This window comes from Leptonychotes weddellii, chromosome 8 (genome assembly GCF_054177405.1).
Source record: "Leptonychotes weddellii isolate Sample4059 chromosome 8, ASM5417740v2, whole genome shotgun sequence".
NCBI lineage: Eukaryota > Metazoa > Chordata > Mammalia > Carnivora > Phocidae > Leptonychotes > Leptonychotes weddellii.
In genome coordinates, this window is record NC_138376.1 from 29,546,353 (window position 1) to 29,560,286 (window position 13,934).

General features: G+C 40.0%; 1 protein-coding gene across 3 annotated transcripts in view; it reads right to left on the minus strand.

Annotated features, from left to right (window-relative positions):
* Positions 1–13,934, minus strand: part of KIF6 (kinesin family member 6) — a 296,650-nt gene that overhangs the window by 170,834 nt on the left and 111,882 nt on the right. For 2 of the 3 annotated variants that reach the window (XM_081828121.1, XM_081828120.1), the window contains exons 7-9: positions 11,413–11,619; positions 2,211–2,354; positions 983–1,069 (exon numbers count right to left, since the gene is read on the minus strand). In XM_081828121.1, coding sequence (XP_081684247.1) covers positions 983–1,069; positions 2,211–2,354; positions 11,413–11,619 — 438 coding nt within the window. Of the gene's footprint in view, positions 1–982; positions 1,070–2,210; positions 2,355–11,412; positions 11,620–13,934 lie in introns of those variants that run through there. The other variant, XM_081828122.1, reaches the window with a different exon arrangement.

Consider the following 13,934-nt stretch of genomic DNA (forward strand, 5'->3'; position numbering starts at 1 on the left):
GAAATATTTTATTTCTACATTTTCAGTGTTGGCATAAGTTGATTCCATGTTGTATTTCATTTAGAGAAGACTAACAAAATAGAGAGAAAACATCTGCATTTAAAATGAGGATCTGAGTCATGGAACTTGCAAATATTTTTGCTTTAAAAAAGCACTCTGATAAAGCAGGATTCATTGTTATAAAACTAGAAGTTTGGCTATTTTTCCATGGACCCAACCAATGATTAATTTTTTTAAAGATTTATTTATTTATTTTGGGAGAGCAAGAGAAAGCAAGGGAGCAGGAGAAGGGGCAGAAAAAGAGAGAGACAGAGAATCTTAAGCAGACTCCTCACTGAGCACGGAGCCCAACACCGGGCTCAATCCCACGACCCTGAGATCATGACCTGAGCTGAAATCAAGAGTTGGATGCTTAACTGACTGAGCCACCCAGGCACCCCAATGATTAATGTTTTTGTCTCTAAAGTAAGTAAGAGGACAGTTGTGCAAAATACGGTTCTACTTAATAACCATTAAAACTTCTTTTTCTCTGTTAGCTTTTATAGAAGATGGTCTATTATTATCATCTCTAGAAACTTAAACTGATGTTTTCTGAAAGGCTACTACCTGCATGTAAATATAACTGGCCACAATTGTGTCGCACGCATCCTCAGGACTCATTTCATTATCCTAGGAGCAGACTGATGGGACTGCAGGCGGCAGGTCCTTGCATCAGACCGTCTGCACCTGAATCCTGGCTCTGCCACTTGTGGAGGCTGTGACTCTCAACAAGTTAGTTAACATTTCTGTGCCTCAGTTTTGTCATCTATAAAGTGGGAATGGAGATGACATCTACTCATAAGCTTCTTGTGAGAATTTAATAAATTGATATGTTTCCAAAACTTAGAACACTGCCTGGTATGGAGGACGTGCCCCTCAAGTTTTACTAATCTTTGATCCACTTTGATTTTTCTTCCAGACTCGTAAGTTCAAAGCTGCTTACCAATTTAGGATCGATTTCTTCATTAAGAACAGCTTCATTCTTTATGAGCGCCACTCGTTGTGCAAATCTGCAGGTAGATATCGACTCCTATAAAGCAAAATAACTCCTTAAACTGTTATGGCTTAGAGAGCTAAACCTTAATTTTTGTTCACAGAAGAAAGAAGCACATCTAAAGAGTGATGTGTATAAAACACAATGAGGGAACATACCTCCAAATTAGGAAGCTTTGCTCTAGAATATCAGTTTTATTAAAATTTTATTTTGGCCTAATAAAATGATCCATGCCAAACATGTGGGAGATCATGAGGTCCTACATGGTGACTGTATGTAGTTTTCAACTACTAATCTATGAAACCAGAGCCACATATATGTCATAATCATAGCAGATACTATTATAATCCACAAACCTGAATGACTACAAAATAAACATTTGTAACAGGCCAGAAAGAGGCTTTGTGAGACATCTTAGAATGCACTTAGGGAGGGGGCGCCTGGGTGGCTCAGTTGTTAAGCATCTGCCTTCGGCTCAGGTCATGTTCCCAGGGTCCTGGGATCGAGCCCCGCATTGGGCTCCTTGCTCTGCGGGGAGCCTGCTTCTCCCTCTTCCACTCCCCCGCTTGTGTTCCCTCTCTTGCTGTCTCTCTCGCTGTCAAATAAATAAATAAAATCTTTAAAAAAAAAAAAAAAGAATGCACTTAGGGATTAGCCTCGTTTTGGAAGACACCCTGCCACTTCTTGTTTTCCTCTTCTGGAGAAAGTCTGGATCCCAAGCATTAGACCGTGGTGCATAAAACATGAAGCTGAGTCTAAAGCAGCCCAAGAAAGCCAGTCAGTAGCCAGCCCTTGAGCTGTACTCAGCGACAGGTCTAGGGACACATCCTAGAGATGCCTCCAAGGTATCTTAGTAATCAGGAGCTAAACAGAACAGAAGCTAATGGGTCTCCTCTCTCATGTCCTCTGGCCAAGATAACTAACCCAGCAGCAGGCTTTCCAAAATTTGTGTCTGAGCCTTCTTCCCACCATCCTGGGCTGTGTGAAGTCCATTCTTAAATGGGGGTAATTATACCGCTGGCAAACCAGCCAAAGCTGTGAACTCTGTAGGGTGTTTACATCTCAGAGCATACCCCAACCCAGCTGAAAAGATGGAAACCCACCCAGGACCCTCAACGCCATCTCATAAACTAGCAACAGAAACTCAGACTGAGATCTCCAGAAAGAACCAACATACGTCGATATTCCTTTTCTCTAAAGAGAGTGTTGCGATCATGGTCGTCATGCAGTTCCCTCCCAAACTGTCTCTTAGGACACTGGTCATCATGGAGTTCCTGTAGGGAATGTGTGCACGGTGTTTTTCAGAAAGAGCAATGATCACCTGTGGCATGGTAGAAAAATAATGGCATTAGGTTAGCAGACAATGCACATCTGGAGCTCAGCTAAGCTGCAACTGCAGTGAAAATTCAAACAGAAAGCATAACTGAATGCAGGGTAACATCTAAAACTTGGGCTCAAAATAAATATCTTAACATGATTTGGTACAATAATGGTAGAGATGGAGGGAAGTAAACTTAGCAAAAACATACCACTGTGAACGCTGTAATTTTTGGACAGATGATATAACTTGGCATAGAATAGGATACATTATTATCTTGTCTTCAGCCATTGGAAAATTCATGTAAAATTCTAAAGGAAATCATGCCAGAGTTTTAAACTCTTACCAAAATTGATCTCTATGACCCATCTTTAAGGCAGAAGAGGCAGAGCAGTAAATAAGAACTATGAGAGACAGCAGGGGTTAGTGTGGAGATCCAAGAATCTGGTACCACATTGTCCAGGTCCAAATTCTAGCCTTACTAGGACATGTCACTCAACATCTCTGCCTCAGTGTCCTCAACTGTAAAACAGAGAAAAGATAACATCTACCTCGTAGGGAGTTGGGATGACTGAGAGTTAAAATGTACAAATTACTTTGAGAAGTACCTAGCTCAGTGCTGTATACATGTTTGCTACCATTCTAAGTGATGGAGGAAGTTTATGTTGGTTCAACTAAGGCTTGCTCATCTTACTTTTCACTTAATAGGAAGGTACTAGCTGGATGAAAGGTTGCTGTGGAATTGTCCCCAAAGGGAGCCACCAGGGGTTCACAGTTTTCCTAGGAAGATGAACCCAGTGCTAGGATGTCCATCCCAAGTATGAGGAATAAGACACCCACAGATGTGACTTCAGAGGCATCACAAGGACCCGACTCTTGAAAATACCTCTAATAACACCTACCATTGTTTTAACCTTCCCTCCCTTCCCATCAGAGAACTTCTTCTACTCCCTTGGTTTATAAAACAAGGTTGTTTTCAAAGGCTGTTTAGGGCAAAAACACACAATACCACTGGTCCTGCTTTAAATTCATGACCACAGATTTTATTATAAACCAGATATCCTGTGATAATTTCTCTCAAAAATTACTTCTCCACTCTCAGGAATGAGGTTTTCACATCTTATCCTTTTGTTTCAGACCTCCATCCAGCCTCCTCTTCCTGCCTTTAGTCTTAGCTGATGGCCACACACCCTTCCATTAGATGTGAGCAGCCAGACCAGAACCATCTGCTGTCCCATCACTAAATGCCCCACACACTCTGCCCTTCCTGTGTCACCAAACTGCTCCTTCTAAGGCCAGCCCCTTATTCTCTCCTTCTCCTCTCACTTACCTTACTCTTAAAATTATCCCTTTTCTTCTCCATCAATTTCTCTCTCTCACTTGGATCATTCCCACCCTGCATGCCCACTAGTCTAAAGACTAAGATGGCTCTTGCCAAGGCTCAGCAACCCCTGTTGTACCCAAAGCATTTATTGCCATCTTATTAGACTTTTGAGTTGAGTAAGCATTCAACCCAGGTACTCACTGCCTCCTTTTGGAAAAACACTTTATTCATTGGTAACCAGGACACCACATTTCCCTGGTTTTCATTTTCCCTCAAACACTAGTTAATGAATGCTTCCTTTCCTTCTTCCTAAATTATAAACATTGGAGTGCTCCAGGGCTCAGTCCTTGATCCTCTTCTCTTTCTTATCTACATTCTCTCTGTGGAATCTCATCCAATCCCCTGGCATTAAATACATATATATCCTGACATCTCCTCAACTGATATCATCAGCTTCCACCTGTTCCCTGAGCTGCTGTCTCTGTGGCAACCCTAAATCTCCACTTGGATGTCTATTCTTGACCTTCTCACCCCTCTCCCCACAAATCTGATTCTTTTCCGGTCTTTACCCATCATTATTGATGGCACCACCATCTACCTAGTGGCTCAGGACAAAACCCTGGGCATCATCCTTATTTCCCCTCATTTCCAACATCTAATCCATCAGCGATTTCTATTAGTTTTACCTAAAAGACATGCCCAGAATTGGACCACTTTTTCCACTTCTTCTGTCACCATTCCAGGCCAAGCCTCCACCATCCCTTCCTTGGACTACACAAGGCTTTGACTCAGTCCTTGTTTCTCTTTTTGCCCACCCTCCCCGCCTCCCCCCCCGCCCCGGTCTACTCTCTACAGAGAAATCTTTATAAAATATAAGTTACATCAAGTCACTTCCTTGCTTACAACCTTCCCATAGCTTCCTGAAACACCACAATGACCCAACTCCTGCATGATCTGGTTCCTACCTATCTGTCCTCATCTTCTGTTGTGCTTTCATAGCCCACATTTGCCTTGCTGCTGCTCCACCATACCAAGATTGTCTCCACCCCTTTGAATTTGTTGTTCTTTTTATCTAGAATGTTGCCCAGATTTTCATACAGCTTCCTGTTTCACATCATTCAAATTTTTGCTCACATCTTGTCTCCTCACAAGGGCTTTCACTGAACACCTTGTCAAATGTAACATACCTATCTCCAGGCTTTTAATCTATTTCATTTTTCTTCCTGTTCTTATCACTATTTGAAATTCTATTCATTTATTTACTTTTTTAAATTTGCTTCCTTACTTGGCTTTCAGCTTCATTAGGCCAGGGACTTTGTTTCTCTCATTCACAGTTCTACCCCATTGCCTAGAGCAGTGTCTGGTCCCCAGTCCATGGGGCAGAAAATACATTGTCTTATTACTCAGTTCTCAGGATAACCCCCATTCTAGTTTCATTTACTGTGAAGCAACACTTCCTGTCTCTCTTACAACTCAACGCTCTACATGAGACCTAGCTCCATCAAAAGGACACTCTTGTGGGAGTGGGGCTGGGAGGTGAGTGATGAGAGGTGGTGGCCACAAAGAGGAAGATCAGATTTATAGGAGAGTGTGGTGGCGAAGGCATCTGGTTCCTTTGAGGCAGCTGCAGGAACTTTCTGGAAGCCAGGACTTACTGTCCTGGGTGCCAAGGGGGGATAATGGTAATATTTCACAGAGCAGTTCAGTGGTGTGGTTAGATGTGTCTCTTATTTGCTGTGCTTTGGGCTGGGTAGTATCCAAGCCCAGTTTTCTAACTTTTCTTGAGGTTCTTTATGTTTAATAAATTCTGTGTTGCTTAAATTAGCTACAGTAGGTTTTCCAGTTTATGATTAAGAAATCTGACTAATACAACATGTGTTCAACAACTTTATGTGAAATAAATAAATAAATAAATGAGTAGATTAATTAGCTTCACCTAGGAAGACAGCACGAGGATCAATAGTATGGAATGAGATTTGGTGGAACTGAGTTTCGATGTAATTGGAAAGGAACTGGGGAACGTGGCAGACCCAAATCTGAGTGGCAAGGTGGTAGGAGGGGATGCTCAGTAGAACTCCAGACCCTCAGAACCAAGAGGACAAATGAAATATCTCTAACAATCAAGGCAGGCCCAAATGCCAAACACCAGACCAAACAGGGGTTGATCTGACAGATGTGTGAGAGGGTGGCATTATTGTTTATGAATCATAATTAAGTATCTGACAATGTTCTAAGTACTTTGAAATTCTTTTATAAAACAAATGTCACTATTTTTTTTTCCTGCTCCGGGAAACAATCTCTTCTGTTCAACAGCTTTATGACAACTTAGATGACATAGGAGGATATGCTTATTAAACTTCATGCTGGTATTAAATTCAATGGGGTTAGTTAATTTGCTATTGGCTGCAGTAACAGAAAATGTAGCCCAAACTGGATTTATTCATAAGGTAAATTTATTGGCCTATGTAACTATAATAGGAAAGGTTTTAGGTTACACATAACCCAAAAGGTCAGTGCTGCCACCAAGGATTTAGTTTTCGCCAATATCTCTGCTCTACCTTCTATGTTGTAGAAGTCTGCCTCTCTTCATGGCCACGGGATGGCTGCCAAATATCCTTATTTATAACTGATGTCAGAAAGTTCTCTAATCATTAAACATATATCCCGAGCTTCCCTAGGGACCAACTTGGGTCATGGGCCCATGTCTGAACCAATCACTACAGCCGAGGCTCCAACTGGCTTAGACTAGTCAAGGTCTACTCCTAGATCTGGGATGGGCTCATGGCTGCTACTCTTGCAGTGAATGCTGTAAAGGCAATTCCAACGCCCTTTCCAGAAAGGGTTCTAAAATGGTTCAAGAGAATAATTAAAATTCCAAATGTGACTATGGATTGGAAAGCATGGTCTTTAAAAATGGGGAAAATGAAAACAGTGCATAATAAAAGAACGAACCCGGGACTTAGAGGCAGAATCTAGCTGCCTCACTTGTGCAATTTTAGGCAGATCTCTTAAATTTATTAGTCTCTGTTTCCTCACCTGTAGAAGTGGGATTAAAATACCTGCCTATCTCACAGAAATGTTTTAAAGATGAATAGAGATTGTTTCTGGGATAGTAAAACAAAAAGCACTCCGTTTGCAGAGGTATCCAGGCTATGTTCTTTAGGATCCCTCTGGACACTTGTTACAGCTATATAAAGCCAGTCCTGGGCCATTTCTCTACCGGAGAGCTCTGAACAGGCATCTTCTCGGCTCTAAAGGAGCCTGGGTATATCAGAATAAGTCCAGACCCCTTGGAGAAGATACAGATCTTCAGAGTGACCCAGAAATGGCCGGTATTCGGGAAAGAGGCAAAGATGGATTATTCTTTTTTTTTAATTTTTTAAATTTTTTTAAAGATTTTTATTTATTTGACAGAGAGAGAGATAGCGAGAGCAGGAACACAAGCAGGGGGAGTAGGAGAGGGAGAAGCAGGCTTCCCGCTGAGCAGGGAGCCCGATGTGGGACTCGATCCCAGGACCCTGGGATCATGACCTGGGAGCCGAAAGCAGACGCTTAACGACTGAGCCACCCAGGCGCCCAAGATGGATTATTCTTTACGGGGTTGCTTTGGGCTCTCTAAATTGGCCCGGAACCAAATGATCTGAACGGCACAGGCTAAGGAGATGGTTATACAACCTGGATTTTTTTTTTAAATGTTTACTCCCACTTGGAGTTCCATGTGTAAATACAAAAAAAAAAAAAAAATGTTCCTGAAGGCATTCTTTAAGCAACAAAGAGTAGAAACTCACATTATACTTAATAATATCTTCAAGTACCTAGAAACTATTCTTAAAATCAATCAGATTACTATTCAATGAATTAAAGAGACTTTCTTTTAAAGAGCTCAGCACATGGAAAATTATCCTCTGAAAACTGACAGTGATTTGGAGTGGTTACAACTGGCACTGGCAATATTAGTTTTTCTCCTGAACACACACATTCAGTGGAAGCCAAGTGGAAACTGAAACTCTGAAGAAGTCCCACTTATGGTGGATAACTGGCTGAAGGAAAACCAGATTCTGATTTCTGTAGAGGCAGAGAGCAAACACTCTGTTCCCAGTGGTTTCTCACTTGATGTTTGGGCTGACAGAGACTGAGGGTCACACCAGGAGCACTCGGTGAGGCTTATGGTAAGAACAAGTATGCATGCTCTCCTCCTTTTCTTCCATGGATTTAATTTCTAGGGCTGAGATGTACCCTCTTATTGTGGCTTAAAATGTTTTCGAGGAGACTTTTTGGAAAGAGTACTGCATACACAAGGAAAATTCCAAAACCAACAATACTCTGACAAACAGAAATTTATTTACTTATAAGCACAATAAGGTGCATTCAACTCAGAAAGGCTGTACCCCGGGAGCAGGTGTAAGGTCCACAATGATGGCCAGAAAGGCAGTGACAGTTCTGCATGGGATTTCTATAACCAACATGGGCTAATAAGTGTAAGAGAGGTTACCAAATTTTCTATTCCCTAGGACATCTCCATCTATATATTGCAACTGAGATGGAGAGGATGTAATTAATTACATGAATTAATGAATTGCTAATACAGCATTTATCTGACCATATGTAAGGATTTGTTTATATGCTTTGCTCCTTCACTGGATAACTTGATAGCACCATTTCTCAATTGTGTATTTACTCCCATTGTCTAACATAACTCATAGCACTTCAAAGACACTTAGTCACAGTTTGTTGAATGAATGAGTGAAATGAATGAATGAATGAATGAATGGAGTTAAACTAAAATGTGTTACACTTCCAGTCTCGTTAACTCCATAATCAAGTCCTGCATAAAGAAAACCTGGGTATAAAAGTCCTTGAATTCCGTTATTTCATTAATAGTATCTGCCCCTCTTTTTATTATTCTCCTTCCCCTGTACTCCTTGGTTCTCTCTCGCTTATCTCTTTCTATGTGAAATACCAAAATTTCTCTACTACCCACCTACTTCCTCTCTCACCACAACTCCTAGATTTACTCAACCCCACGTATCTATGTCCATATCCTGCAGTTTTCCATATTTCTGTCCCTCTTCCCTCTCATGCTAATCTTCCCCTCCTTCCCTCTCTGTTACCTTATGCCATAACCTCCAGGAAGACATTTGTAGATCAGTGTAAGTAGTTAACAGCTGGAGTGATGCGTTGGATGCACATGAAACAGATAACTGACATTCAGAAAGCCAAAGGTCAATGACATGTGAGTATTGCTGTGGCCCTGGCTGAATTGAACCCCCTGGACTGGAGCTAAGGACTAATGGACTCCCAGTTCCCACTGCCTGACATGCTCTAACCCCAGCCCTGCCTGGTTCCCTCCTACTTGTTTTTTGAGTCTCTGTTTAATATCAGCCCTGAGAGAACTTTCATTCCCTTTGCCCTCCTCAGCCGAAGTCTGGTCCCCCATTACAAGCTCTCCTTACCCCTTGGCCTTTCTCTGAACAACTCACCTGGAGGACAGCCAAGTATTTAATGACTATTTATTCCATGCGCATCTCCCTGCACTGGCCCCTGAGACCTTTGGTGCAAGGGCCGTTTCTACCTTGTTCAGCACTATGCTCCAGTGCCTAGCGCAGTCCTCAGCACACTACTGCTCCTTGTAAATAGATAAATTCATTATATAGAAAATCAAATGCATAGAGCCACCAAGACTACTCACATGAGGCTGATGTTATAAGAATTTTGAAGAGAAGAGATGTGGGGAAAGAAAGAGCTTTAATGAGAAGTAGCAGCTTGCAAAGGTTGTGTAGAATGAAGAGAGAGGATTAGGGGCAGAAGGTTTTCCTTGAGTGATAACAATTGGTGGAAATTCTGATTTAACTAATGAATATAATTTTGTATGAACAGATGGGCACAATGGGGATTAAAGCAGACAGTGCTACCATCAGAAACAACTGGGTATATTTCTTTGAAATAAAGCACTTTGAATATAGTCCATTATGTTTTCATGTCAGTGTTTTATAAGTGTTCTATTAAGTAAAAAGCTGTTAAGCAAAAATACTATGTAATATTTGAGCAAGGAAGAGGTAGGGAAGGCTGAGTCTTGTCAGAAACACTTAAATCATCTGAACACCATGCAGGCCATTAATCTCTGGGTGCTGCCTTACTGGGGTTCATTTAGTCAGAGCCTAACTGCATGCACCTTGTTCAGATACAGCTCCCTTAGGTTTCTCTCAATCTGCTTTCTCAGCCAACTTGACCATTAGGAAGCATTTAACATCAGGACAGTATCAGTCTCAAAAGGGTTTATTAGGCAGTAAAAGAAAAGGGGGGGAGTTCTGTTTGTTTTTTCAAATCTTTTAGCCTCTAACACTCATTAGCAAGTCCTTCTGCCTTGCCAATATACTCTGTACTTCTCTTCTCCAGCTTTTGATCATGCTTCTCTCTTTTTTTTTTTTCTTAGAATTTGGAAGCAGTTGCCATCTTTAACATTCAAGTCACAGCACTTTACTCATGGAGCTGGAAGAACTTGAGAAATCATCTAATTCAATATGCTCATTTTAGGGATGAGGATTTTTTTTTTCTGGAATATTTATTTAGCTAAATTCAGACGAGCTTTCTTTGCACTTGGAGTCAGATTCAGAAATCAAAAATAGAGCATAAACTGGGATAGATTGTAGTAAACTTGGGGTAGGGGTTGGCAGGGGAAGAAGCTAAAGCAAAGAGAACCTTCATAGGATCACAATCACCAGCTAGATGAAGTCACCAGAAGCTGAAAAGATATCAGTCATCTCTAAATTATGTTCCCACAACTAATCTACTAGCCTGAAAAGATAGGCCATGGGAGGCCATTTATAACCTATACTCACACCCACTACAAATTTTATAATAAAAACAATTAGTTTTAACAGCCTCTATAATAAATTATTATTAATGCTGCCAAAAAGCAGTACTGAGAAAAAACAAAAACAAAAACAAAAACAATAAGGTATAGTGAGAGAAAACATGGTCTTTGGAGCCAAGCAATTCAAGATTCGAATCCTCATCTCACCATTAGCTGGTAACCTTGGGAAGGCCTCAGGAAGATCTGAGTTTTAAAATCTTTAAGATGGGAATAATTAATACCAACAGTATAGGGCTGTTGGAAGGTTTAAATGCAATGGTATATACAAAATGCTAGTAGCTATACCACTGTTCACAGCAGCATTATTCACAATAGCCAAAAGGAGTAAGAACCCAAGCATCCATTGATGGATGAATGGATAAACAGGGCATGGCACGTGCATATAATAAAACATTACTCAGCTTTACAGAGGAATGAAATTCAAATACATGCTACAACATGGATGGACTTTGAAGACATTATGCTAAGTGACATACACCAGACTGAAAAGGACAAATATTGTACGATTCCACGTATTTGAGTATCTAGAACAGGCAAGTTCATAGAGACAGAAAGTAGAATAGAGGTCACCAGGTACTGGGAGCATAAGGAAATGGAAAATTATTGTTTAATGAGTACAGAGCTTCTGTTTGGGGTCACGAAAAAGTTCTGGAAATAGATGTCAGTGATGGTTACACAACACTGTGAACTAAATGACACAGAATTGTACACTTAAAAATGATTAAAATGATGAAGTTTATGTTATGTATATTTTACCAAAATAAAGGAAGAAAACAACAAAACAACAATGCTAGCAGAGTGCCTGATGCAAAGTCTATCAGCAAATGGTGGATACAGTTACACCCCGTTGTGCCCATTTTTACCTGTTCTAAGTAATGTAGGGACAAGTTGATATACTTGGCCTCTGTTAGAAGTTGGCCCCCTACTCCAGTCTTCGCAACTCGCTCTGAACCAGCCAGGTCAACCAAATGAAGTTTAGCATGCCGGACAGTTGCAGATCCTGGTTCCTTGCTTGATAAATGAATAGTGAAAATGCAGTGGGAACGAGTTGAAGCCTGGTTCATTGGAGTCTGTAAAATGAAAGTGCAAAACAAAATTAATGTGAACAATGAGAATTTTGGCAGACTATCAAAAAGTTTAGATTTATGTTTGTAATGGTATGACATTTCCAATGAAGCTAATGCTGTCAAACTCAACAAAAAGCTTGTAGCTGAGATCTCTCAAAGTGAGTTATTTTTAATATACTGTCTCTTGAATGACTGACAACAGACATGGATGGGTTAATTCAGAAAGTGAGGAAAGAGTTCAAATGAAGTAAAGCGTGGGTCCTCTTACTAATATGATAACTTAATTTCATTACATGGCCACACTCCCTACCTTAACCTTGGCTAGCCATACTGCAAATGCTTAATGGGAATGTCATGGGAAAAAAGGTGAAAATGGATGCAGTGGGAGAATTCATTATACACTTATATATATACATATATAGTGTATATATGCATACACTAATAAACACAACCCACAGATGAGGATGCCCAGTATCACTGCTACTACCCAACAGTGAACAGGGGTCCCAGCCAATGTAATAAATAAGAAAAAGAAATACAAGTCATAGTGACAGGAAAAGAAGAGATTAAAACATCATTATGTACAGAAAATATGGTGGTCCACATAGAAAATGCAGGAGCATCTATAAACTGTTAAAAACTAAGAAGTTTAGCAAGGTTGCTGGATCCAAGATCAACATGCCAAATCAAGAAAGTTCTAATAACCCAGCAATAATTAATCAGGAAATACAATACTTCTAATGGCCACAAAGACAATGAGATAACAGACGACTAATCTTATAAAAATGCGTGATTTGTAGGGAAAATTATATTAAAAGATACAAAAAGGAAACCTGAGTAAAAGGTGTCCAGATATTAATATACCATGTCAGGGATGGGAAAACTAAAAATTCATTTCTATATTAATTTCTCTGTATTAACCTATATATTCCATGCAATTGAAATAAAAATACCACACATTATGTTTGTGGAACAGAACAAATTGATTCTAAAACACAGATGGAAGAGCAAATATTAAAAAATAACAAAAATAATTCTGTGAAAGAAGAACAAGAGAGGGGAACTTGTCCTGCTATACATCAGGGTATATCATAATGCCACGGTAATTAAAACAGTGTGGTGTTGCTGCAGGAACAGATAAACAGTAAAACATGTTGCGCTCATTTCAGCACTCTGTATAAGATAGAGGAGACATCACACTGCCGTGGAGAAAGGATGGACTAATTAACAAATAGTGCTACAATAACCGGCTCTCCATCTTAAACAAAATAAATTTAGGTTGCTTTCTCACACCAGACACAAATAAATTCCAGAATGTATTAAAGACTTATGCATAAAATAACACAATTTTAACACTAATATAAGAAAATACAGAAGGATATCATAGTCAACCCAAGGTAGTAATGGATCTTTTTTTTTTAATAAAGATTTATTTGAGATTTATTTGAGAGAGAGAGAAAGTGAGAGAGCGAGTGGGGAGAGAGGCAGAGGAAGAGATCTCAAGCAGACTCCCCACTGACCGTGGAGCCTGACATGGGGCTCAATCTCATAACCCATGAGATCATGACCTGAGCCAAAATCACAAGTCAGCCACTTAACCGACTGAGCCACCCAGGCGTCCCTAGTAATGGATCTTTTATGATAAGACATTAAACACAAAAATGAATTGATTGAAAGTATTTGACCAAATTATCCAAAATTGAAGAACTTCTGGGTGATAAAATCTGCCACAAATTTAGAAGACCGGGAGATGATATTTGCAATCCATACAGCTGACAAAAGATTAATATTTGAAATAAAGAACTCCCACATGTCAATAAGAAAAAGACAACTCAGAAAAAAATGAGCAAAGGATATGAACAGGCAACCCATAAAGAGGAAACCTGAACATGGTCAATAAGTATTTGAAAAAAAGTGCTCAAACTCACAAATAATCAGGACAAATAATTTGAGCCATAATGATAAACTATTTCATTCACATCTGTCAGACTGACAAAATTAAAAAAAAAACAAAGTCTAATGAGATAAGGTTTGTAAAGATACAAGGAAATGGGAACTTTTATATACTGCTGGTGAGAATATACATTAAGAATCCATTTTTGATAGAGCTACCACACGATCCAGCAATTGCACTACTGCATATTTAGCCCAAAGATACAAATGTAGGGATCCAAAGGGATACGTGCACCCTGATGTTTATAGTAGCAATGTCCACAATAGCCAAACTGTGGAAAGAGCCAAGATGTCCATCGACAGATGAATGGATAAAGAAGAGGTGGTATATATATACAATGGAATATTATGCAGCCATCAAAAGG